This window comes from Cynocephalus volans, chromosome 11 (genome assembly GCF_027409185.1).
Source record: "Cynocephalus volans isolate mCynVol1 chromosome 11, mCynVol1.pri, whole genome shotgun sequence".
NCBI classification, from domain to species: domain Eukaryota; kingdom Metazoa; phylum Chordata; class Mammalia; order Dermoptera; family Cynocephalidae; genus Cynocephalus; species Cynocephalus volans.
In genome coordinates this window covers 102,139,082-102,166,985 of record NC_084470.1, presented here as the reverse complement: position 1 = coordinate 102,166,985, position 27,904 = coordinate 102,139,082, and the positions used below count along the sequence as shown (strand labels likewise).

The 27,904-nt window shown below is 40.4% G+C and overlaps 1 protein-coding gene across 3 annotated transcripts in view; it reads left to right on the top strand.

Annotated features, from left to right (window-relative positions):
* The first annotated feature begins 4,427 nt into the window (after positions 1–4,427).
* The window catches only part of LOC134390461 (transport and Golgi organization protein 1 homolog), a 57,336-nt gene continuing 33,859 nt past the window's right edge, over positions 4,428–27,904 (top strand). For 2 of the 3 annotated variants that reach the window (XM_063113873.1, XM_063113872.1), the window contains exons 1-6: positions 4,428–4,564; positions 7,296–7,429; positions 10,905–10,991; positions 12,877–15,664; positions 17,120–17,278; positions 20,397–20,539. In XM_063113873.1, the coding sequence (XP_062969943.1) occupies positions 4,429–4,564; positions 7,296–7,429; positions 10,905–10,991; positions 12,877–15,664; positions 17,120–17,278; positions 20,397–20,539 (3,447 nt within the window). In that variant the 5' untranslated portion in view covers position 4,428. Of the gene's footprint in view, positions 4,565–6,402; positions 6,485–7,295; positions 7,430–10,904; positions 10,992–12,876; positions 15,665–17,119; positions 17,279–20,396; positions 20,540–27,904 lie in introns of those variants that run through there. The other variant, XM_063113874.1, reaches the window with a different exon arrangement.

Sequence of the window (27,904 nt, the reverse complement as noted above, 5' to 3'; positions counted from 1 at the left end):
CTTTTGTATTTAAAATAACTTTATAATATGTCTTTAAAAGGTAGTGTAAGTCCTCCAACTTTGTTGTTCTTTTTCAAAGATGTTTTGGCTATTCTATGTTCTTTTTATAAGATTTCCATATAAAATTAGCTTGTAATTTCTACAAAGAAGCTTGCTGGTATTTTAATTGGAATTGCATCAAATTTATCGATCAATTTAGGAAAAATGGACATCATTACACATTAAAGTCTTCAAATTTGTGAAGATGGTATATGTCTTCATTTATTTCACTCTTCTTTAATTTTTAGCAGCAATAATTTTTACTCCTCAGTGTTCAGGATTTTTTCACATATTTTGTCAGATTTATCCCAATGTATTTCATTTTATGATGCTATTATAAATAGTATTAGCCTTTTAATTTCAAATTCTAATAGTTCATTGCTAAAGTATAGCAACACAACTAATTTTTGAATGTTAATCTTATATCCTGCAACCTTGCTAAACTCACTTATTAATTCTAGTGGCCGTTTTTTGTTGTTGTTGTTGTTTTTGTTTTTTGGATTTTTTGGATTCCGTAGTATATTCTACATCACTAGTCATGTCGTCAGCAAAATTTGCGATTTCCTTTCCAATCTCTAGGATTTGTGTATTTTTCTTGCCTTATTTCACTGGCTGTAATCTCCAGTACATTGTTAAGTAGAAGTGGTAAGAGCAGACCTCCTTGACTTTTTCCTGATCTTTAAGAGAATGCTTTCTGTCTTTTATCAATAACACGGACACTAACTGTAGGTTGTTTTTGTAAAAGCCCTTGATTGATTTGAGAAAGTTTTCTTTCATTCTCAGTGTGTTGGGAGTTTTTATCAGGAATAAATATGGGACTTTGTCAAATGTTTGGTGGCATCTACCACGATGATCATAAGGCTTTTATTTTTTAATCTGTTAATATGATGTTACATTGGTTGTTTTCAATTAAAAAAACAACATTGCATTCCTGTGATAAAACTTACTTGGTGGTTATGCATTATTATCTTCATATACTGATGGGTTCAGTTTGCAAAAATTTTGTTAACAGTTAGTGCACCTGTGTTCCTGAAGGCTTTTGTAATGTCATTGTCATTACAAGGTCATTTTCTAGTTTGGGTATCACAGTAAAGCTGTCCTCATATAGTGCATTTAGACATATTTATTCTCTTCAACTTTCTGAAAGAGTTTGTGTACAGTTGATATTATTTCTTTTTTGATGTTCAGTGGAAATCCTCGTAGAAGCCGTCTGGGTCTGAAGTTTTCTTTGTTGGAAGGTTGTGGATTTTTTTGTTTTTTTGTTTTTTGCTTTTCTAGCCACCAATTAGTTTCTCTAATAAATATAGGGCTATTCAGATTTCTTTTCTTAATTAATGAGCTTTGGTAGTCTGTGTCTTTCAAAGGCTTTGTCCATTTCATTTAAGTTGTCTGATTTTCTGGCATAAAGTAGCTCATAACCCTCCAGTTATATTCCTCTACATCTATTGAATTTGTAGTGATGTTGTCTCTCATTTCTGATATTGGTAATTGGTGTTTTCTCTCTTTTTTCCCCCCAATCAATCTGACTAGCGGTTTATACATTTTACTCATAGTCTTAAGGACTCAACTCTTGGTTTCATTGATTTTCTCTATTTACTTCTTTTTTTTTAATCAATTTTTTAAATCTCATCATTATTATTTCCTTTCTCCTGCTTACTTGGGTTTTAATTTGCTCTTCTTTTTCTACTTACTTAAGGTGGAAGCTGAGGTTATTGATTTGAGACCTTTCTGGTTTTCTAATGTAGGCGGTAAGGCATAAGTTTCCCTCTAAGCAGTATTTGAGTGGTATCCCACAGATTTTTATATGTTGTTTCCATTTTCAATTACTGTGAATACTTGCTTATTTCCCATTTGATTTATTCTTGGACTCATGGGTTATTTAGAAGTTTGTTATTAAGTTTCTAAAACTTGGAGATACTGCAGATATACTTTTATTATTGATTTCTAATTTAATTCCATGTTGTCAAGAAACATATTTGCATGATCTGAATGTTTTAAAACATGTTGTTCTGTGGTCCACAAACACTAGAAAAGAATGTGTATCCTGCTCTTGTTGGGTAGAGTATTCTATAAATACCAATTAGGTCAAGTTAATTGATGGTGTTGTCTAAGTCTTCTAAATCCTTACTGATTTTCTGTGTACTTATACTGGGGTGTGTTGAAATCTCCAACAATAATTGTGAATATGTGTGATTCTTTCTTCAGTTCTATCAGTTTTTGCTTCATGTATTTTGAAGCTCTGTTATTAGGCATACAGCCATTTAAAATTGTTATATCCTCTTGAGGAGTTGATGTCTTTTACATTATGAAGTGACTTTCTTTGATAATATTCTTTGCTCTGAAATCTACTTTGTGTGATATTAATACAAGTATGGCTATCCTTTTGATCAGTGTTAGCTAGGTTTATCTTTTTTTACATTTAGCCTATCTGCATCTTTACATTTAAAGTGTATTTTCTTGTAGGCAGCATATAGTTGGGTCTTGCTTTTTTATTGAATCTGACAATCCTGCATTTTGATAGGAGTGTTTAGAACATTTACTCTTAAAGTGATTATTGATATGATTTGGTTTAAATCTATGGTCTTGTTATTTGCTTTCTGTTTATCTGTTCTTTGTTTCCCTTTCCCTGTTTTTCTGTCTTCTTTTGAATTGAGTACTTGTAATCTCCTTTGTTGGCCTACTAGCTATTACTCTTTGTGGTTTTGTGTTGTTGTGTTGCTTTAGGGTTTATAATATACATATTAACTTATTACACTATACTTTCAAGGGATACTTTATCACTTCACTTGCAGTTTGTCTTTACGATGGTATATTTTCATTTCTCCTCTCCTGCTTTTATACTTTTGTTGTCATACATTTTAGGGTACTAGTGTACATTTTATAAATCTCAGAATATATTATTATTTTGGCTTTAAGTTATTAAATTTGCTATTGAAGAGGTTTTTTAAATAAAAATTCTTATATATTTTAAATAGAAAAGTATTTTATGTTTGTACACATATATGTAAGATTGTGCTGGATATTTTCTATTCTTTTAAATATTCTTGAGCTTTGTTCTGAAATGCAGTTAATTAACTTGGAAACATTTTGATCTGTTTAAGACTTTCTTTTAAGCATTGTTAGGCAGGAGCAGAATAGTCTGTAATCTTTGACTAATTGTTCCCCTTTACCGAATACTCCGCCTGATGCCCTGTTCATTACAGATCTTTCCACTCTGGCTGGTGGTATCACAAATTGTTTTCCCCTCCAACGATTGTCCCCCCATTCTTCTCCCGTGGGATTCTGTAGAAGGCCCTCTCACCAGATGCATCCCCTGGACCTTGGACCTCCCAGCCTCCAACACTGTTAAGAAATAAATTTCATTTTCCTATGAACTACCCAGTCTTAGGTATTCTGTTATAAGCAACAGAAAACAGACTAATACAGACCTACTACTGTAAAGTACTATTGTTGTGAAGATTAAATGAATTGATACACATGAAGATCTTAGAATAACAACAGGACACAAAGAACACACAATAAATGTTGACAGCTATTAGTAGCTCTCCCTACTCTCACATTTAACACACAATAAATGTTGACAGCTATTAGTAGCTCTCCCTACTCTCACATTTAGTCTTTGTTTTTACATCAGTTGGTTTCCACTAAGTGGTGGACTTCTTTAGACAAGGGCCAGACGACCTACTGTCTCTGACTTCCATCCTCTCCCACAGCACCCTAGTGCTTGTCCAGTGTCTGCCATGAATGGTAGCATAAAGCAGAAGCTTAACGTTTCCGCTGAATTAAATTACTTCTTCCCCTATGGATAAAGACATAGGAATCTCAGGATCTCAGCCAGAGGACCGTTGTCCACCCGAGTCCCCCCTCTCCTCCCAAGGCCCGATCAGGCCACCGGCTTTCATCTACATCCTCACCTCCCATTCCCCTCATCTCCCCTTTCCTAACCAACCCCCGGGAGCCTGAAGGGGAGGGAGCCTAGAACCGGAGACTGACACAGGCTATGGGTGGGATTTGGTAATTCTTAAAAGGAAGTAGCACATCTAGAATGGGGGAACGTGTGAGGGGGTGGGCTGGTTCGGACGGACCGGAAGTCAGGAGCTGCAAGAAGGCGCCAGGAAGGGCCTGCCGGGATGGCGCTGGGTATGGGGACCCGAGGGCGCCAGAGGGCTGAGCACCGACTGTAGCCACGTGGAGGGTGCTCTGCGCAGGGACAGGGGCCAAGGCGGGCGGTTGGCCACGGAGGAGACACAGATGCCCGGCAGCGCCGAGGGAGGGGTTCCGGAGGGAGGTTCAGCCCCAGAGCGCCGGCTGACGTGTCGGCCGGGCCGCTCCGCCCACGGCCGCGCCGGCGCACGCCCGGCCGCTTCTCGCGTCACCGGTGACCACAACATGGCTGCGGCGCCGGCTGTGCTGCTTCTCTGGCTGTTGGCGCTCCTGCCGCCCCAGCGGGTGCCGGCGCAGCCCCACGCGAGCGCGGGCCGGCGCTTCTCGGAGCACAAACTCTGCGCGGACCACGACTGCAGCAGTGAGTGATCCCGGGTCCCCGTCGCGGCGCCGCCCGGGCTCCGCGGGGGCCGGAGCTCGGCAGCCCCGCCGGCCTGGGGGGTCGCGGACCTGGCGGGCCGAGCGCGCGGGTGGGCGAGTCCCGGGAGCCGGCGTCTGTCCCCTCCGGCCCTGACCGTGGGGGACTGCGCCCCCCACTTGTTGCCAGCGTTTGGTTTTTCCTCTGCTGACTGCGGGGAGGGGTTGGGGTGGCTCCCGGTTTTCCCAGAGACAGCTGACACTGTCCCCCTCACCCCCGATTCTCCCGGGCTTCGAGGGTGGATGGGGTTGCACGCCGCGCGCCCCGGCTCCCCACGCCGCAGCCGAGCGCCGCCGCGGGACGTCGCGGAGTGCAGTACCAGGCGGGTGCGCGGAGGGCTCGGAGGGCGCGCTCCCCGCGGCAGGTCGATGGTTGGGCTCCTCAGGAGAGGCGCACTGGGGCTGCCCCTTCGCCCTTCTGCTTCAGTGGACCGCCCTTTGAACAGGCATTGGATTTTAGATTGGGGACGAGCCTGGAGTCCAGACACGCAGTCTGTTCCGAGGTCTCCACGCTGACCGTGCCTCAATCCTGTCATTTCTGTGCATGGAAGCCTCCTTGCAGACTGCTAGGCAGGGCAGCAGGAAGGCCGAAATCTTTCGCTCTTGAAATAGGCCTAGATGTGCGGCGGTCCCCTGGGACCGGAAACCTCCTCTTCTGTGCGCAGGGAGCGGCATTGCTCCCTAGTCTCTGTTTGGAGGTGGGTGGTAGGGAGGGCACAGATCTTCAGACGCAGATGAAGAGGGTTATTACAATGATAATAAATACTAGGAAGCCAAACCAGTCCCTTGTGTTGTTGGAACCTCTTCCTGTGTGTTTGCCAGCCGGACCAGAATCATTCATGTAAATAGCCTTGTAACTACTGACAACGCTGCACAAAGGTGGTTCTATTCATTCAACAAAGGCCAAGAAGCCTACAGCTTAGCTATTTATATTAATATTGGGGTTAACAAATTTTGTAATTTGAAGTGTTAGTATCAACACAGCACCATTAAAGAAAAGGAGATGATCTCTAATTTGTATTAAGTCATTCCTAGAGGTAACCCTATGGCTGATGTAAATAAACACTGCAAAAACCTAACAACTGCCACGATTTTTCCCTCCAGTTTTCTTGGCGCAAAACCAGGCTGTTATTCATTTGCTATTGGATATGGCGAAATGTTTGCTATTCCTTGCTTTCAAGCACTGCCGTACCTGGGTTCCTCAAAACAAATTACCCGGAGAATCACATCACTGGTGCTTCCTCCATACTGAGACACAGTTGTAGAAGGGCTCACAATTGTAACATAACTTGGGAAATGGTGTTTGTCCAACAGATGTGATTGAATAGGAAACATCAGGAGCAAGGTCCTGGGACTGCGTTGTGTTGTGCGAGGTATTTAGTAAGTTGTCCTTGTGAGCTTTGCCAATAGCTGTTCCACCATGTACATTATGTTGTCATCTGAAATATTATAAATCTTCGATGATTCATTCTAAGGGAGAGCAAGAAAAACATTGCTATTTCCAATTCTCAAAGAATTTCCAACATTAAATTGCTCATCACCATCAACCTGGCCTCTCACCCAATTATATCTGAATTAGGAAGCTGAAAATAATCATATTTTAGCTTCCTAAAACAAATAACCCCCTCCAAATCTATATGTTTGACCCTCGAATACGTATAAAGATACGTTTTTATGTGTTTTATTGCTAGTTTTTAGAAAAAGTCTTATTTCCATTTCATCCTTCTTTGTCTCTGCTATTAAATGCATTTATTGTCCATTTCATCTTACATCAGAAACTGTATTTGGTCAACAAAAAGAAAAGTACTGATTCTACCAGTTTCTAGATCAAGAGTGATTTAAGTCCTGCATTTTAAGCATGAAGGTAACTACCGATCTATTCTCGTAGTTTTCTTTGGTCTCTGCCAAATGAGATGTCCACTTTTGACTTGTTTATAGAAAAATATAAATAAGGGTATTTTCCCTTTGTTTTGAAATCCTCTTAATGTTGGATACAGTCAACTTTATTTACTTTTGGAAAGTATTGCCGTGTAATGCGATCCATAATAGGGCGTGATACCCTTTCCCATTTATTTATCCACATACTGTACAGAGAGAACAACTTGACTGCAGGTGAAATTGACAGTGTTTGCTGCTGCATAATAGCAGTTACAGCCACTTCAAGGTAGTTCCTTTTAGTGGTTAGTTCAAGTTAATTGACCCCTTGGGGGTTTCTGGATACTGTGCCCAGTTCCCTATTAGCTCTGCATGTAGCCATGTTTAATTAAGCCGGCCAGCACCTGCACTTGAATTTACCCAATTGTGAAATGAAGCTTCTTATGATTATGAAACAGAAACAAAGACTGAGGACTAGGAAGTTAGAGAGGGAGCAGGAGTCTCACTTGAGAACAGCCATGCATGGCGGTGGCCGCGTTGCTTTTGTTTCTCAGCATTATCCATAGAGAAAAATAGGGAAGGTTTTCTTTTCCCCTGTCTGCTTGCAGGAGATGTCAAGATATATAGCAATAAAGCTCTAAGAATTTTAGTTACTTTCAGCTTATGAATTGAAAGTGATTCAGAGAGTACTAGAAAAACTTGTTTGTTTACAGTGGGATCTTCTATTTCCTGATAAATCTGTATGGACTGTGAAAGTTGAATCTTGATATCTGGTTATTTTTTTCTCTCTTTGTATATAGTGTTAATGTACCGGGGTGAGGCTCTAGAAGATTTCACAGGCCCAGATTGTCGTTTTGTGAATTTTAAAAAAGGTGACCCTGTATATGTCTACTATAAACTGGCAGGGAGACCACCTGAAGTTTGGGCTGGAAGTGTAAGTAAAAATTGACATACTTTATCTGCTTACTTTTTACTGGCTCGTTTAGTACTCTAGATGTAAATGACTATGTTTTCTTGGGGTTTTTGATGGCGTTAACCTGCCCTAGACTGTGAAAAAAATGGCCCTGTTTCCCTAGCAGGCCTCAGGCCTGGCACAGTTATGAACTCAGCAGAGGTTTCTGAAACAACTGAACCGATTCTGGCTGTTGCCCCTCAGCATCAGGTTCTAGGATGCTCCATGCATATTAAAGGTTGAAATGGTGAAAATCTGACATCATTGCTTCAAAAAGAAAGGACTCCTGATTAGACTTAATCCCGTAAACTGTGTGCAACATAGTGTTTCAGGCATGCAAGTTTAAAGTTGATTTTCTGTGTATTTCTTTTTTCCATATTGTTACTATTTGTGGGAAAGTGGCAGTCCTGGGAACAGTTACCTAATCATCTGCTATTATTAGTCTGTTAAAAAAGCAAAATGTGTGTTCACAAGTATCACTTTGTGCTTTCCTGTTTGTTTTTTTGTTTGCAACTTCCAGGTCATCCTTTTCCGGCTTTTCAGACACTTGTGCCTGGAGGTTCCCCCAGGGGATCTTTGCCCAGCCATTTTTATGGGTGCCCTCATATCAGACATGGCAGTCAATGACTGCATTATGCTTTGATCTTTTTAATGAGGAGATTCACAAGGAGGGACCTGATTGAGAGGCTTAAGAGTTATTGTCCTTTCCTTTTTAAGAAGTATGATGCCATTTATTTACTTAATATAGTAAGGCTCCTTTATGTCCTTAGCATTGTCCATTGTCCAAACTTAGAAAAAGACCTAGTCCTAAATGTGAAAGTTTTCACTCTCAATGAAATGCCAAACAAACAAACAACAGAGAATAAGGCTTGGGAAATCCCCATAGGAAAAGTAGAATCATTATGTTGGCATTCCAGATTGCTAGGGAGGAATCTTGAAATGCAGACTGGTCAGGTACAACCCTCATATTTAGACAGAATCCCAGTGGAAACAAAGAACCTATTCCGTTTCTTTCAAGTCTACCCAATGAGATTTCTTGATAATCTTCACACTTGGAAATGTTTTTCCATGTACCTAGGGTGCATTTTTCCTGTAGCAGTTAAGTTCTCTTTCCCTCCTGGTCTTTGAGCATAAATGAGTCGATAAATGAACTTGACTTACATTTTCTTCCTTGCACAGTTTTGCTTGTGAATATATTCATCTCTAGAAATCCTACCAGTCTTTTGGGTCCCAGCTCTCATCCTGCCCCATAGGGAACACTGTCTTCAGCACCCAGCCAGGAGGGTCTTGCTGTCTGATAACTGTTCAGCCGTGCTCCACACTGCTCACTTAGCCCTCGTTTTCCTGCTTTGCATTGCAGTTACTTTGTGTGCTGTCCTAGCTCACTTTAAAGTAGAAAACTAGGGCTGGCTGGTTAGCTAGTTGGTTAGCACATAGCCTTGTAACACCAAGGTCAGGAGTTCAGATTCCCATGCTGGTCAGTAGCAAAGATAAAGAAAAAAAAGTAAAAACTGTAATAGGAGGGCCCGTGTCTTGTCCACCTTCCTTTTAAGTATTTCCTCACAGGGCAGTGGCTCCTATTTTCATGTGTCCTGATAGTAGTTTATGTAGAATTTGTCCTCCTGAGGTAATATGCCATTTTCCCCCCCTACTCAAATCAACAGTACCTTGGCAGGGATGATACATGGAAACAAAATTAGACATAAGATTACTTCCAGTCATAAGCACCCATGGTTCTGCAACTTTTTTGTCAGATCTTAAGAAACAAGATACCACCCAATATATAAATATAGAGTTTTACATGACATGTGGTCTCAATTGATAAAGATTGGGCAGAGATCAATGTTTTAGTCCGTTTTGTGTTGCTGTAACAGAATTACCTGAGACTCGGTAATTTTTAAAGAAGAGAGGTTTACTTGGCTTACGATTCTGGGACAGCTGCATCTGGTACGGGCCTCAGGCTGCTTCTACTCATGGCAGAAAAGTGGCAGGGAGCCAGCAGGTACAAGCAGATCACATGGCGAGAGGAACCAAGAGAGAGAAGCAAGAGAGAGAGAGGTGCCAGGGTCTTTAAGCATCAAGCTCTGGTGGGAACTAATAGAGCGAGAACTCACTCATTAATCCACCTCCCCAGGGAGAGCATTAATTCATTCATGAGGGATCCGCCCCCATGAATCAATCGGTTTCCAACACTGCCACATCGGAGATCAAATTTCCACATGAATTTTGGAGGGGACAACACATCCAAACTCCATCAATCAATGTATTTCCTTTCTCCATATGTCTCTTCCTTTCCCTTTTCCAGAGTCTCCCCTAATAAAATTTTCCTCAGAAGGAAAAGGTGTATTTTCCCTCAGTCTTCCCTCTCACTTCATGATGCTTCTACTTAGGAAATTAATAACTTTCTCTTCTTAGTTTTCAAAATGATTCTTGTTTCTGTTTGTTAGTTGTATTCTGCAGTCTTTTCGATTTCCTAGAGTCCTAGACTTTATCTGCCAATAATGCAGCTTGTAATTGCCCTGTCTTATAGTCACAGCAGTATCCTGCTGCTAATTCTGGCTTTCAGATGTTTTCCAAATATAATAAGAGCACACCCTGAATGGGGCTATTTTAGGAAGTAGTGATAAGATGACCTTATTTTTTCTTTTTGTGCATTTGATTTGCCTATCAGTCTCCTTTAATGACTGATGAGAGATCTACCTCTCCCTTTCAGACATCAGCTAATAAAACGTGTTTATCAAAAGGACATACTTTACATACTTTAGCTGTTAGTGCTGAAAATTAATGGGATTATTTTCTGTAGAGGTTTAGTTTGCATAAAACTGATCCTTGGTTGTGTAGATTTGTATGTATTACATTATAATTTTATTTTCTCCTAAAATACCTATAAATGTAGTTTTTGAAAACAGCTAATATACTGCATAATATCAATAAATATTTGCCTTTTGTGTAATGGTCATACATTTCAGAAATTTTGTATTCCTTTACTTATAATTTTTCATGGCTGTTGTTTATTGGTTTGGTAAAGACCTAAGTACTGGTATATGAGTAATGCTGTGAAATGTGCAGGTAAATTCTTGCTAGAGATTATTTGGAATTGCGTTTCTAACCAGCTTTGATTTGCATAGTTTTAATCATAAAAAGAATAATCTCATATGCAGATCTTTTATCTACTAAAATCTAACTATATGTGCCTTGTGTTTAGAATTAAGCTGAACATAAAAAGAAAACTTCAGTGATTTTAGAAACGTTGGTTTAACAGTATTCTGTACTTAATTTTTATTAGAATAATAATCTCACTGTAATTATAATATTAACTATCTATCTCTTTTGATTATGTCTACCTATCTATCTGTATTATTTCCTGTCATTACTAAGAAGTCTCTCAGTCACTCATTTATATTTCTTGTACAGAATTTGATGAACACTTTTCCCTTTTGCCCATTCTTTCATATAGATTGGACGTATTTTTGGATATTTTCCAAAGGATTTAATCAAAGTAGTCCATGAATATACTAAAGAAGAGCTACAAGTTCCAACAGATGTAAGTTGTGCATTTCTTTTTTGTCCTCACTTATGAATTGGCTTATAAATTTATCAGTTACATTCAATTAACTATTTTTGAAAGTCGTTGAATGTCTTTTGGTCAAGGAAAAAAACAAGCTAGCCTGTGTGTATCAGATTTTAATTTGGAATCAGACTACCTCTTAAAAAAAAAGTTTGAAAAGAATATAAAGGAGACCCTGTATCATAATCTGATGGTTATACAATATATTCAAACAGATGTTCTTATACAAGGCTGTTTACTCTTATACAAGGGGTTTTTTTTTGCAGCTTCATGTGTGAAAATTAAGAATTCAATATGTCTGTAGTTAGTTATTAAATTTAATAGATAAATAATTTCATTTTACAAGCAAAAGGAGGTGTCCCAATTTGAAAACTGCTGATTGAGCAGCTATTAGACATTTTAAGTATGTAGAAATCAGGATGAATTAATCAAACCCTAAATTACCTACTGGGCCAGAAATGCAAACTTAGAAGAGTTTTCTTAATATTGAGATTTTAATGATTTAAGGGATTATAGCTATGTTATAGATGTGGAAAAGGAACCTGAGAGTTTCAGGTGATGACTAGTCTCACATCTATAAGGCACTGACTGCACATTCTGTTAAGTGTTCATCTGTGGTGCACTGGGATAAAATCGTTTTGTGATTAAAAGGATTTTGTGTTCTGGAATCCTCATTCCAGCTGACTATTTTCTGGAAGGTAAAATTTATAATAATTGATGCCCACCTTCGTTCAAAAATCTGTGAATGACTCTTTGGGTTTGCTGCACAGCATGCAAACTGAGGGGCGAGGGCAATTCTTAGATGAGATTGGAAGAATGGATGAAGTCACAGAGCTATTGCTATTCTCAAAATTTAATGATAATACCAGGGTACGTAAAATTAGCCGTTCTCCCTATTTGGCTTCCCCTCGATGAAGAGACTGCCTAGGACCTTGATTTACAGTAAGGTATTACTTCACTGAATCTTGTTTTCAAGCTGTATTTATGGCAGTGATAAAGTGGCCAGCCCCCTTGATGTCATTCTTTGTCCCTTTAAATTGTTACCTCCCATGCACCTATATCTCAGTAAGGTATTTCTTAAGCTTATTTATCTTTCCTAATCCAAGGAAAATATAAGCCAAAAATCCATATAGACTTAGAGCCTGACAGCAAGGTGATTCTTCCTCCTCCTAGCTGAGTAAGCAGAGAGGTACAGTGCAGAGGGCACAGTGGTAGAGAAGCTGGGTGGTCTTCTGGCTTCTCCTGGACAGATTACTATGAGGTGAATTCCTGGAACATCAAGCATAGATATTGGGAGTTGAGGAACCCAATAAATGACACCCCAATTTTCCCCATTTCTGCTCAGAACCAGGAGTCAGGCAAATGGACACCAAAATGTTGCCATTATTTCTGGGTAAAATTTTTGGGAGAAAATGACCCAAGAAATAATGGGCTTTCTAACATTGCATTCTAGACTAAAACAGACTTATCCAGCAACAGACTATACTAGCCAATGGGGTACCTCCCCAACATGATTGTCCCTACAAAACTGACAGCATGGAGGAACAGAATACATATATTTTCCCTCTGGCAGGTGCAAAACACAACACAGGGATGGGGCTGAGCAAACTCCCCAGCCACATGAATCATTCCTTCCCTGGGGAAGAGAGAATGAAGCGAAGCCAGGAGTACTACTTGGGTGGGAAAGTGGGCTCCAGCCTCCTGTCCTCCCACTGCCTGAGAGTAGTCATCACCCAAGGTTGACACAGGAGCCCCTCTAGAGCCAAAATGAACTTGGGGTTGTCTCTGTCAGTAGCATGGTAAGAGTTTGCTCTTGTGCCACTTGGTTAGTGACACATCAATGTTTTTCTTTCCCTTACAGGAGACAGATTTTGTTTGTTTTGATGGTGGAAGAGACAATTTTGATAATTATAATGTAGAAGAACTTTTAGGGTTTTTGGAATTATACAATTCTGCAACTGGAGATTCTGGGAAAGCTGTAGAAAAAACTTCTCTGCATGTGCATGTGGAAAAAACTCCTGAAGTATCTAAGGAAAATGAACCTGAACCTGAACCAGAAGAAGCCAGCTCAGAGGAAAACAAAAGTGTGTTTCTAGAAAACACTAATGATCTCAAGGAACGGTTTATAGCTGAGAAGAACCATGCAAACAGTCAAATGGGTGATGCTAAGGGAGAGCAGTTTTTGTTTGAACCTCTTGAAGAAATGCTGCAAGATCAATTAAAAGTGCCAGAAAGTGAAAACAACAAAACCAGCAATAGTTCTCAGGTTTTGAGTGAACAGGAGAAGATTGATGCTTATAAACGTTTGCAAAAGGACATGACTCTGGACTTGAAAACCAAATTTGGCTCAACTGCTGATGCACTTGTATCTGACGATGAGACAACCAGACTTGTTACTTCTTTAGAAGATAATTTTGCTGAGGAATTGGATGCTGAGTATTACACATTTGAAAAAGAAGAGGAGAATAAAGAAAACTTTGACGAGCTACCATTACTAATCTTTACAAGTGAAGAAGATATGAAAACTCCAGTGAAGTCTGGAGTTGAGAAATATTCAACAGATAAAGAGCAGAATTCAAATGGAGAGGATAAGGTTGAGATAACTCTGCCTCCTGCCATCAAAAAGGGTGATAAAACTATACTAACAACTTGGGGGGATACTATCTTCTCTATTGTCACGGGAGGTGAAGAGAAAACAGGTGTGATGGATTTAGAGAGTCCTTCTTCAGAGGAAGAAAAGGAAGATGATGATTCATTCATCCCAGATAGCAAACCGGAGACACCAAGATCAGCCATAGATTATACTGGCCCTGAAAATGTAGAAGACGGTCTTTTGAGTGTAGAAGTCCCTGAAAGAAATAATGGGAAAGACCCAGAAGTGGACACAGAACTTCACATTAGAGGCAAAAGGAGGGAAGTTCAAGAACCTGAGAGGGGCCTGGTACAAAGTGAGAGTGAATTAGACGGTGAGAGGCAGGAGGAGATGGCTGTGCACAGCTCTACTCCAGACAGTAACCTTGACTCTTTATTAGCTGCTGAAAATGGTAAAGACATATTAAAATCTGCCTCTGGAGACAGAGAAAATGACCAAAATGGAGCAGCTATTCATGTCTCAGAAGGTACACTCCACGGAGAAAAGCCTGGGGAGCAGATTTTGGAAGGTGGCTCAGAGAGTCGATCTGTACATAATGCTGCAGGGAATCAAATGAATGAAGGAAAGATTAAACGGGAATCCTTGGACATTGTGCCACTTTTGGGAGATAGTCCACATAATGCATCCAGAGACAGTGTGGCAGAAGTGAATGTTTTGGTAAGTGAACCAGAACCACACATGCCTTCAATGGAGCATCAACATGAGGAATTTAAAGAGGAAGTATTTCTTAAAACTCAAAATCAGCCTAGATTCTCCTCTCCACATAAAATCGGTTTGCTGAGAGAACAGAAAGCAGAGGCTCCCTCTCCAGGAAGAAATCTTTCCGAGCAACGAGGAAGAGCTGTGGCCACTGCAGGCAGCAAGCGTGTGAGTGAGAAGACGAGGCCCGCTGCGGCAGAGGTCAGCGAGGACTCCTCCGGCACGCGGGAGGCAGACCAGACTGACAGCGCACGAGGGCCAGGTTTCCATGCGGAAAATCCAGAAGCAGAAGAGGATGACTATCCCCCTGAAGAGCTACTGGAAGATGAAAATGCTGTCATTGCAAAACAGTCTAGAGAGAAGAGCCCTGGGACTCAAGACAGGCAGGCAGACGTAAATGTGCAAGTCACCAATAGAGCAATTTTCAGAACCATGAACCCTGATCTGGAAACTGAAGAAAACGAACAAGAAACCAGTATGATTTTGGATACTAAAAGAAAAAGTGAAACCGCGGCTGAAGGAGTAGACACAATAGGCAGGGACCCAGTCAGTTTGGTGGTGGAAAAAGAAGGGAGCCCTCTGGTAGATAAGAAAGCACAGAAACCGTCTGACATAAGTTACTTCCCGGACAAGGAGAAAACTAGGACTCCAGAGCTAGGCGAAGCATTTCAGAATAAAGATGATCTGAAGAAAGAGAACCCAGAGGAACCCCTCGTGGTTGCAGAGAAGCCTGGGGGAGAACTCTTAAAAGAGGACCACGAGGATATAGAGAAAATCATGGACACAGAATACCAGGGGTCTGTTTCGGAAGAACTTGAAGATGACCTGTCCCACTGGACTCCACATACACCTGTAGATGTACACATACATCAGCACAGTGACCATAGGGAGGACTTGCGTATAATAAGCAGCTTCTTTAAAGAAGAGCAGTCTTTGCAGCGGTTCCAGAAGTACTTCGATGTCCATGAGCTGGAAGCCATGCTACAAGAAATGTCATTAAAGCTGAAGTCAGCACAGCAGGAGAGCCTGCCCTACAATGTGGAAAAAATCCTTGATAAAGTCTTCCGTGCTTCTGAGTCACAAATTCTGAACGTAGCAGAGAACATGCTTGATACACGTGTGTCCAAGAACAGAGATCTGGCAATGAAGGGAGATAATATATTTGAAGAGGCTGCAGTGCTAGATGACATTCAAGACCTGATCTATTTTGTCAGGTACCAGCACTCTACAGTGGATGAGACTGCCCCACTGGTAATGGCACCACGCCTAGAGGAGGGCTGGCGCAGACCCATGGAAGGTAAAGTACCTGCCTGTGGCCTCATAGAGCAGGCCTGGAGAAGAAGGTGGGGAAAGGGGTCGCTGAAGTGCCTCATACCTTCTCCATAAAGCTCTGTTCACATATCCAGGGTGCATGAAGGACAGAGACCACACAAGGGATCACATGTTCCTTCCTCCTTCTTTTGTTTAGGCTGGAGTGTGGAGAAGAATTTCTTACTTTTCCTGGACAGTTGAGACTGATTAGCATTTCAAAATGAAACTTTATAGATGAGCATTTCAAAATGAAACTTTATAGAAGCTAAAAAGAAAGATATAATTAAGAAAATGATGTAACAGTTGCACATGTTAACAAAGTACAGATATCATATAAAATTCTGAAAGGGCTTCTCTGAATACAATTTCTTATTCGAGTTACCTGCACTCTAACCGAGCCTTGCCTGGGTTCCTGCATTTCCCCCAAAGCTCGTCTTTTCTGGATGTCATGTTCTTTCATGCTTCTTGGCAGCAGTCACTTTCTCTAGTTAAACTAGGGCTCCTGCATCAGATTAATCAAGGGTGGAACCAGTATGAGGAGCCTCCTAACACAGCCCCTGACACGTAGAAGTCATTCAGTAAATATTTGCTGAATTGATCCCAAGCCAGTATCCTGATATAAACTTTCTGATTCCTGGTTCTGTGCGCTATTCTTTGTACCCAGGCTTTTCAAATGGAGGTATTTGAACTGAAGATATAAGGTAGAGTAACAGGGGGACATAAAGCCTCGGAAAAACATATCTCCCCAGGATGCCAGTTATTCCTGAGAATTAGGGGAGGAAAATGTTTTTGCATTTAATCAAAGCAGATATATTTTGGATGGGAATAAAGAATTCAAATGAGTTTTCAGGGTAAAATGTGAGGCTGCAAAGAAATTTGTCTGCTGTGGATCCCATTGGACCATGCTTTGAGTGTCGTAGAGAAAGGGATGGGTGTACTCTTTTGGCTCCTTGAGATACTTTGAGAATATTTGAAAGACACTTCAGCCACCTGCTTCATGTGGAATGCCCTTCTCTGTACTAGCTCTGTGAGACAAGTATGACTATGCATGAAAGAATTCCTGTTATTCTGTATAGGAGAGGCATTTCACATTTTTGCTCTTGATTGAAGTTCCCTTCTACACATTTATTTGTGAGGGTATATGTTGGTTTTCCAAGAGGAGTTAAATTATTGAAGCCCCTACGATAAATCTATTTATTTATGAAATACTTTGGAATACAGTCGTCTTTGTAAGTTGTATTATGTAGATTAGTCATCTTTCAAGCAGAATAAAAGAGATTGAAACTCCTATTTCCTGCCCAGCTGGCTCCATGGGATGGCCCTGCATGGTGGGGGTGCGGGGGAGAATGCTGAGATGGGGGTGGGCTTGAGGTGCAGGTTGGCTGCACAGGTGGTGTCAAGCTGTGCTAGCCTGGTGCACTCTCCTCTTCCCTCCCTGTAGAGAAGCAACCACCACGTGAAGATCTCCCACAAGAGAGTACGGAAGACCTTAGTATGCAGGGAACTGCAGCGCTCAGCCACTTGGATCAGCCCACAACTGATGACACAGGAGCCTCAGAGGTATCACAGTTGCCAGATACTGAAAACAACTTAGACCCAGGTAAAGCCTGCTCATTTTTCTCCACGAAGTAGAGGCACGTCATAGAGAAAACCTTCTAGGAGATTTGTAGTCAAAGGTGGGAAATAGGAAAATAAGGCAGATAAGTATGAGGTTTTGTTGTTGTTGTTGTTGTTTTTTAAAAGAGATCCCAGAGCTAATTGAGAGAAAAGCAGAAGTTAAAACAGGTGGTGTGAGGAAAGTGGGGACAGACTGGTCGGGCTCCCTCACCTCGTATCTGGCTGACCATAACAGCATTTCTGTTGTAAATACGCTAACTGCACATGTGCGCCAAAGTGTTCCTTGGCTATCTGACTCGCACCCATGTGTTACTTGGCTATCTGACTCTAGTATAAAAGACAATGGGTCTGATCCATGGGAGGCTGAGCTTGCATCTGAATAAAGCATGTCATCCTTGCCAATGGCTCCCAGGATCTTTCCAGTTACCTAGCTCGCGACCTGCCTATGAGGGGTCTGTGACCCAGTCTGCACAGGATGGGTCTGAAGAATCTGTGACTCAGTCTAACAGGTGGAAATAAAAAATAGGAGAGGCCGGAGACCATAACGAACCCACAAACCAATGTTTGGCTATCACTAGCCTGTGTAGATCATTTTAATCCAAAGTATTATTCTTAAAAGGACTTATACTCTCAAATAGTAGTTTTTAACCAGACCAATAGCATCAGAAACTCTGGGGATGGGAACCAGCAGTCTGTGTCTAACAAGTCCTTCAGAAAGTTCTTGCCTGATGCTAGTTAGAGTTTGAGAACCACTGCTCTAAAACTCGAGAATTCTGTGTTTTTTTCCCCACTTTACCCCCTTTTCCATAAATAGGATACAATGTAGTACAGTTCTTTTTCTGATTTGCTACCTAGACATGGTAAAAACAAAAAAAAAGAACAAAGTTTAAAATACAGGGAAGGGTCCAGGTATCTGTATACTATGTGCTCATAGGAAGCAGAACTTTGCAGCATGTGACAGTCCACTGTAGGCTGTCATTTGTCATTGCAGCACACAGTAAACATCCAGTGGGAGATGAGAAATTAAAAAAAAATTTTTTTTTAAACCCAATAATGGTATCAACTGCTTTCTAATGCTTGCATAGCTCACATTTACCCAGTGAATCAGAGAACAGCTGATTGTGTTATTTTGTCTGTCCAGTACGGTGGCATGATGACATCGTTACTGTTTTTTGTGTTTTTAGAGAGGTTCTGATCGCTGAGCACAGGTGCAGCATTACCCAGTGACACTGCAGGGCTTGGCAGCACTGGGCTGACACCTGCCCACCCCCAGCATACAAAGAAAGTATAGGAGGTCACAGCAGGGAATGGAATAAAGCTAATTTGCAAAGGAATGACATCACAGAGGCCCCCCCATGTACCAGAGGACATTACATTCATATATAATACTCTCTACTTGTAAACTTGTTTAACTCAAAATGTTCTGCTGCTGAAGATGAGCTGTGCACATTACTACTTGTTACTCTCTTGCTCAGACACTTTCAGGATTAGGCAAAATTCTGCTTCCAGAATTAACAAATTCTTTGCCCTATCTTTTAAGTCCTACCACAAAATAACATCAGTAACCTTCACAGGCAAGTCTTCCTAAATGTGTCTTCGTGCATTGCAGGCACTGAGGTGCTGACTTGATTGGGAAAACTTCACCAGAGGTTTCATAGATCCATAGTGGGTGGAACCTTCAGGTTGGGAGGGACATTAGAGGCAACTAGTCCTATTCCTCACTAATTGATCAGCATTTTGGACTCGTAACTGTTTGTAAAACATGCCCCAGGCTCATATAACACATACTGAAATCCACCCCCTCACCACCTCCTCACGTGGAGACACTTTCAGGTGTAAATATCTACCTCTTTCCCAGAGGCCTGAGCCAGTTCTCTGCCCTGTAAGCAATTCCCTTTGGTCTCTCTTGGCATTTACCCTCTTCTCTTTTCTGCAGCTGCCATTCATTCACTGAGAGGACAGTTACTGCACACCTGCCGGGTGCCAGACCCTGTGCTGAGCAGGGATGCATTCTGCCTACAAGTCTGCAAGCCAGGAAGCACTCTTTTTCACTCCTCGTTTTTCTGAAGTTTTTACTAATTTGCTTCACCAGCACTAAACAAATGTTTTTTGAATGTGACTGTCTATATGGAGAAAGCTTAAAATTCTTGTTTTTCTCCATTCCCATGAGTAAATACTCCTATTGTTCCCATAGTGGTTGTGTTGCCAGGGAGGTGATGGGGGACTGGTGGGGGGTAGAGTGGGTTGGAGATTGTAAAGCTACACAACTATGCCAGTTGTTGTGTTAAGGCAATATCCACACTAATTGTATGGCTAGGCATTTCCTAATTAAAGCCAAAACATTTCATTATTTTAGTTATACTAAGTTTCCATTTGTACTGTCAGGGCTAGGGCTCAGACCCTTCAAACCCATTGTATGGACTGGGTCATAGACCCCTCACATGCAGATCCACTCTAGGTAATTGGGAAAGATCCCAAGAGCTGTTGGCAAACAACACAAGCTCAGTCCTCAGCAGTAGCAGCAGCAGCTTACACTCGCAGCAGAGGTGGCCTCTCAGGGCATCCCAGGGGCACTGGAAGCAACAGCCTCCAGCAGCAGTAGCGGCCTCCCCCTGGCCCCCTTAGGGGCATTCCGGGGGTGGAGGTCCCCGTGGATCAGAGCCACTCGTCCTTTATCCTTAAGTCCATAACCCAGGACACCTGGGTGCACATGCAGAATTACATTAGACAATAACCAAGGAATACCTTGGTGCACGTGCATATTTACATCAAATGCCCAGCAAGATTCTGAACATTTGAGGGGCCCTGACCATTTTCCTATATTTTTCCAACAGCAGTATGTTCATTTTATAATTAAAGGGTATGAATGCTCTTATGGGGATTCTGAAGTTTTTTCCTCTGTGTAATTATCTTTAGTAAAAGGCGAAAGATTTATGCGATCTGAAGAGAAACCAGAGTATTGTGTGCAATTGTCTTTAGGAGAAACACTAATTCAAGGCATAGTGACTAATACTTACTGCATACTCAGTAAATATTTAAACTGAAGAGAATTCTTATTCTAAAGTTTAAAATAAAATACTTATTTTTCCCCTCAATTATAGGGCTAACAGTAGAAGGCAGTCCTGTCACTGCTGTTGATGCAAGAAAGCAACTAGAGACAAATGCTGAAGAGCCAGCAAGTGTTACACCTTTGGAAAAGACAATTCTTTCAGTATTTTCATTCATGTTTTATTTAACTAAGATGGTAAGTTTGACACATACAGTTTCTTATAGAAACAGTAGAATGTTGATTATTACAGTTTTTAAGTTGATTTTGAGCATAAGCTGAAGACCTTAAAATGTCTTTATGAAAATGCTACTGATCCTTTGAAGATAGCCCCTGAAATGAGCCATAGGTGTATGGCTTTGATGGGTTCCTAGTTCAGCACAAGAGGAGGATTTGCTGCTTGCCAGGGTTGGGCACACGTGTAAGAAATGGTTCTTCCCCTCATGGACCTTTCGGTCTAGCTGGGAGATAAAGACAATCACTTGAAACATAATATGATACAGGCAGAAAGAAGTATTTACCTGAAGGTAGAACAGTATATTGAATAAATTGGATCATTGTGGTGGGACGATGCTGAGACAGGCTTGAAGAGTCAAATGGGAGTTTGACATGTAGTTTGTTGTTGTTGAATAGAAGGGCTGGGGGAGGGAGACGGGGGCAGCATTCAGCCAGACCAGAAATTACATGTTCAGAGAAATGGAGGCCTGAAGACGAGGTTACTTGGGGAAGCCAGGGGAACATGGGTGGTTGGTGGTGGTAGCGTATGGAACCAGAGGGGGATGGTCTGTGAAGGGAGGCAGGGTGTCTCGTGCGTACCATGAAGAGTGGCATTAGGCCACTCATTTTAAGTGGGAAAGGGATTGGTCAGATGTGTTTCTTAGAAAGAGTCATTTATGGCAGAATGTTTATTCAGATTGATCTTTCTTTCTTTTCTTTTTTTTAATTTTATTTTGTCGATATACATTGTGGCTGATTATTGCTCCCCGTCACCAAAACCTCCCTCCCTTCTCCCTCCCCCCCTCCCCCCCAACAATGTCCTTTCTGTTTGCTTGTCATATCAACTTCAAATAATTGTGGTTGTTATATCTTCTTCCCCCCCCAGTTTGTGTGTGTGTGTGTGTGTGTGTGTGTGTGTGTGTGTGTGAATTTACATATTAATTTTTAGCTCCCACCAATAAGTGAGAACATGTGGTATTTCTCTTTCTGTGCCTGACTTGTTTCACTTAATATAATTCTCTCAAGGTCCATCCATGTTGTTGCAAATGGCAGTATTTCATTCATTTTTATAGCTGAGTAGTATTCCATTGTGTAGATGTACCACATTTTCCGTATCCACTCATCCGATGATGGGCATGTGGGCTGGTTCCAACTCTTGGCTATTGTAAAGAGTGCTGCGATAAACATTGGGAAACAGGTAAACCTTCGACTTGATGATTTCCATTCCTCTGGGTATATTCCCAACAGTGGGATAGCTGGGTCATATGGTAGATCTATCTGCAATTGTTTCAGGAACCTCCATACCATTTTCCATAGAGGCTGCATGCACCATTTTGCAGTCCCACCAACAATGTATGAGAGATCCTTTTTCTCCACAGCCTCGCCAGCATTTATCGTTCAGAGTCTTTTGGATTTTAGCCATCCTAACTGAGGTTAGATGGTATCTCAATGTGGTTTTGATTTGCATTTCCCAGATGCTGAGTGATGTTGAGCATTTTTTCATATGTCTGTTGGCCATTTGGATATCTTCCTTAGAGAAATGCCTATTTAGCTCTTTTGCCCATTTTTTAATTGGGTTGCTTGTTTTCTTCTTGTAAAGTAGTTTGAGTTCCTTATATATTCTGGATATTAATCCTTTGTCAGATATATATTTTGCAAATATTTTCTCCCACTCTGTTGGTTGTCTTTTAACTCTTTTAATTGTTTCTTTTGCTGTGCAGAAGCTTTTTAGTTTGATATAATCCCATTTGTTTGTTTTTCCTTTGGTTGCCCATGCTTTGGGGGTCGTATTCATGAAGTCTGTGCCAGTCCTATTTCCTGAAGTGTTTCTCCTATGTTTTCTTTAAGCAGTTTTATTGTTTCAGGGTGTATATTTAAATCCTTAATCCATTTTGAGTTGATTTTAGTATACGGCGAGAGGTATGGATCTAGTTTCATTCTCCTGCATATGGATATCCAGTTATCCCAGCACCATTTGTTGAAGAGGCAGTCCCTTCCCCAGTGAATAGGCTTGGTGCCTTTGTCAAAGATCAGCTGGCAGTAAGTGTGTGGGTTGATTTCTGGATTCTCTATTCTATTGCATTGGTCGGTGTGTCTGTTTTTATGCCAGTACCATACTGTTTTGGTTATTATAGCTTTGTAGTATAGCTTAAAGTCAGGTAGTGTTATGCCTCCAGCTTTCTTTTTTTTGCTCAGCATTGCTTTGGCTATGCGTGGTCTTTTATTGTTCCATATAAATGTCTGGATAGTTTTTTCCATTTCTGAGAAAAATGTCTTTGGAATTTTGATGGGGATTGCATTGAATTTGTATATCACTTTGGGTAGTATGGGAGATTGATCTTTCTGAAGAGAGTCATGACCCAAGTGAGGCATTTAATCGGTTTAGAAGTTTATCTGAGCTTTTTAGGATTTTGCTCCCCCTTGTGGTATTTGTGGAAATTGGACATTTTTCTTAGAAAATTATGGAAATGTACAAGCTTTCAGAAGTTGAAGGCTAAGTTCCCTTTAGGGCTGTGGAGAAAGTGTCCTTTTCAACAAAAGTACAGTATTTTCCTCTAGGTTCTATTATTGCAAGATTTGTGTAGGGAAGAGGGCTTTTGTTTTTTGTAGTTGCTGTTACCGTTCTATAAAATGCATGGATTTTGAAGCAGGATGATCTGGTTTCCAATCCCAAAGCCATCATTTAGAAGTTTGGCCAAATCATGAAACTTTGAACCTCAGCTTCCTCATCTGAAAAATGTAGATACTATCTACTGCAGGTGTTGTGCAAACTCAATGATTTGACAACGTTAGATGTGGTGCAATGCCTGGAATTTCACAGGATCCCATTCTCTACCTGATTTCCACTTGGAGGGCTAGAGGGCAGTGTAAAAACATTGAATACCTGGGGAATTCAGGAGAAAGACCACCAAGATGGGAAAGATGGAGAAAAATCAAACCATTTTTCAATTTTCTCCATGGTTGTGGTGGTAGCAGCCGCCTGGATGAAGGTGTGTGTGATCCATGCAGTTAGCATGATGAAATCTTCAGTGATGGAGGCAGTCTCAGAACTCAGAACTTAATTATCATACTGAACCATCATCACTTGAAAAAGTTAACCACCTCCATATGTGGGGAACATTCTTTTTTATCGTATGTCTAGATATGAACAGCACCCTCTTGTAGGCCTGGGGGACACGATGTGGTGTAGGACATGACTGTGATTGGGGGTGACAAGGAAAGACACAGCCATGAATGGTAAGATAGAAGTGCTGGCTCAGTGTTACAGATGCTGATGTGAAAGGGATTGTCAAAAAAGGATTTTGATGGCCCAATATGTACAAGACATTGCACTAGTAATAAAAGATTCCAAGAGGTATAAAGCATAATTCTGATTTTTGAAAGGCTTAAGAAAAGGTCTTATCAAGTATCTGTGAAAACTGGGAAATGTGAAGAATATGGGAAATAGTTGATGTTAAATGTCAAATAGACCATGTAGATAATTACTCGACAGGGCTTAGGGAGTAATGGGATGCTGACGTGATTGGGAAAACTGCACCAGAGGTCAGATTCATTGATCAATATTTAGTGAAACCTTATGTAAGAGGTCTCAGAAGGCTACTAGTCCAACTTCTCACTAGTTGCAGTTATTTCTTCTACTCCAGCCCTGACAAGTGATTTTTAGTTCTGTGCATCAGCAGTTCCTGGTAGAGCCACCTACATTCCAAGGCTACGCACTCCTCTGCTGGCTAGTTCATTCTTATATTGACTCCAAATTTTCTTCCACATGATTTCCTCTTTAGAATCTAATTCCCTTTTTACATAGTGAGCCTTTAAACATTTGAAGTTATGTCTTAATTTTTTTAGCATCTCATCCTGGGACATTTCAAACATGCTAAAGCAGAGAAGCCATAGGCCGATCACGCAACTTAACAATAATTCCTTAATATCACCCGATATTTGGCATATTCAAAATCCGTTTTCCTCCTTTTATTCCCGCCTCCATTTTTTTTTAACTTTGGTAAAATATGCATAACATAAAATTTACTCTCTTAGCCATTTTGAAGTGTGCAGCTAAGTGGTATTAAATATATTCATAATATTGGTAACCCTCATGCTCTCCTTTTAAAAATTGTTCTTATTCAAATCAGGATCCTTCTGAGGTCCAGATGTTGTAATAGATTGAAATGTATCTTAACTCAACTTTAATCAGACATAAAGTACATATAATTAAAATGTACCTATTGATATAAATGATATAAATAATTACCTTACACAGATATTGCTTAAAATTCAGCCCAGAACTGAAGGAGACCTCCTTGCAGATGTCTGAAACTCTTTTCCTTTGTAGTCCCATCTTTCTGGTGCCTTTCCCTGTGTATTTCAGGCACCTTAGTCTCCCCATACTCTGATTGCCACCTCCACAGTGGGATTGATGTATTCTGCCTGCGTTTCCCCTCCCTGCACTGAGGTCTAGAAAGTGCCTCCAGGGAGAAAGCTGGGTGGTCGCAGGGCTTGCCTATTTGTTTCCCTTATCTCAGGGATCACAGGTGTGTGCTGCCTGTTCTCTATCTGAAAAACAGTTGTTTTCATTTATTTTTTCAAGTTTTCCAGTCACTTTCAGTGGGAGGATTGAAAGTAGTCAGATTCAAATTCAGTTTTGTTTGACAAGAATCAGGAAACATTTAACATCTGGGTGTTGCTCTTTTATTTTATTTTATTTTTCTGATGTCAGTCCTCATTGGTGATGTTGACTAGACCTGTCACTATATTACAAGCTGCAAAATGGTGATAGTCTCATTGTACTGTTGCTTCTTCATTTAAAGCCTGGGACACTTCTACAAAGAGAAACTATGATCAACTATTCTTTACACTGAGATTTGGTTTGTATAGTTAAGGCAGGGTAACTATTATTCTTTTTTCTTAATTTAAACTGTTTTCAAAACAATGAGTTGTCTTCTTAGCATTATCCAGTGATGCCCAAAGAGTGGTTTTTGTTTGTTTTTTCTTATGTTCATTATGATGTTATGGATTTTAAAATATTTGTTGTGTTTTAGTCCAATCAAGGATATTGATTATTCTTACTGATGCTCAATTTCTCTCATCTTTTTATCTACTGGGAGGCTCCTCAGCTTGGCTCCTGGGCCCTTTTTTGTCACCATCTACTGGTCATTGTGACCTTCCTTGCTTCCTAGTATGACAAGATGATCACAGCTCATCTTGTACATTTCCTACCAAGATCTTGAAGGAACTGTTTCTCTAAAGAGCCCTTATTCCTTTTAACGGATAATTGTATTTAGAGACTACATTCTGGTGCTGAGATTGCTTATTGCTTTTGAGTTGGCCATCATTTCTAGGCCTTTTCAGATCACAAAGCTAGGAAATAATGTGGGGTGTTTTATGTGAATATTCATCATAATGTCATATGGTTACTTCCAATCAAAATTCAGGATGCTAGAGAGATTTGTATTTCATCTAACATTTGTATTTTTTTCATCTGATGATAGAAATCCCAGTTTTCAATGACATCAACATATAATTATTTACCTTATTTTACAATAGTCATATGAGTATTAAAAATACACATATCAACACTACCACAAACAGTATGTTATTGAAAATATTTTAAGACTGTGTAGCAGTTCCTTTGTCTTTAAGATATATCCCATTAGGGTGAGTTTGAAAAATAATTTTTCATGTGGTCTTGCTACCAACTTGATACACAGGTGGTTTCATTTTTCTTTCAAGTTTTAGAGCCTGATTTTAACGGTTTTTTGTTGTTGTTGTTTTGTTTTGTTTAATAATTATCTAACATTTACAGGATCTAAAGTCAATTTGTAAAACAAGGTGTATTTGGAGAACTCTAGCTTTTGTCCCAGTTCCATTCACTCTGTTGTTACCCTTCTCTATAGGTAACTTTTAAAATTAATTTTAAAATAAGCAAATGATTTCCATATCCAGGCATGATAGCTTCAAAACTACTGGCTTTTCCCTCCCAAATGAAACAACTAAAAAGAAAAAACGAGGCAAAATAAATAAAATAACATTGTTTAAGACACTGGACATCAGGCAACAAAGGACAGTAATTTCTGAATGATAAGGAAAAAATGCTTTGAGTACAGTTGTCCCAGCTTACAGTGTTAAGAAAGTTCCCAGGCTGTGGCACGGAAGGGAAGAACCAAGTGGAGCCAGTGGACACCCTGAGCTGAGAGGGTGCTGAGAGTCCACGGACACCAGGTCAGCTGGAATTCACAGGGTGGAGAACCAGGAGGAGAGAGCTACATGCCGAGAAAACTCTGGAGATTTATGAAGGGTCCCCTTTTAGCATTCAGCAGAGTACTGATCAGCTGAAGAGTATGACAAAACTACTGGAAGTCAGAGCCGTGGGACACTTTTAAGTAACCTAATGTAACTGGAGAGTAGAGACAGTACCTATAAAGCTATCGTTGCTAGATATGGAATCCAACCTACATGTAACTGGGATCCCTGTAGAAGAGGAGACAAGAGGTATTCAGAAAAATATTTGAAGGAACAGTGGCTGAAAGATTTCCAAAATTTATGAAAACTAGAAACCCATAGATCTAAGAAGCTCAATGGAACCCAAGCACAAGAAGCATGAAGAAAACTACATTAAGGTTTATCATCATCAAATTGTGTAAAACAAGTGATAAAGAGCAATCTCAAAAACAGCCAAAGAACAAAGACATTTTACATAGAGAGGAACTAAGATAAGGATTACTTTGGATTTCTCCTCATTAACAAGGCATGAGAGAATGCAGTGGAGTAATATCTTTAGTATATTTGAAGAACGATATTATTGACCTAAAGTATCATACCCAGCGAAATATCTTTCAAAACCAAAGTTGAGACAAAGACTTTTCCATCATCTAAGAGCGGAAAGAATTCTGTAGCACACTTGCCATAAGAAATGTTAAAGGATATATGGGGCAGTCACCAAGAAAAAAGACATGTTAAAGGAAGTTCTTTAGGCATAAGGAAAATAACAACAGATGGAAGTTATGGAGCTACACAAAGGAGTGAAGAATGCTGGAATTGATGACCACATGGGTAAATACATAAAACTGTTTTCATATTATTTAAGTATCAGTGTATTATGGGATTTAGAAAATATGCAAAAGTAAAACATATGCCCATAGTATAAAGGTCAGAAGGGGAAAAAATAGTAGTAACTATCATCAAGTTCTTATTATAGACATGAAGTCATGCAGTGTCAAGTGAAGGTGGACTATGATTAAGTTAAAGATTAACCCTAAAACAACCACAAAATAACAATACAGGAAGTTATAGCTAATAAGCCCACAAAGGAAATAAATTAGAGTCTTTAAAAAGACTCAAATGATCCAAAGG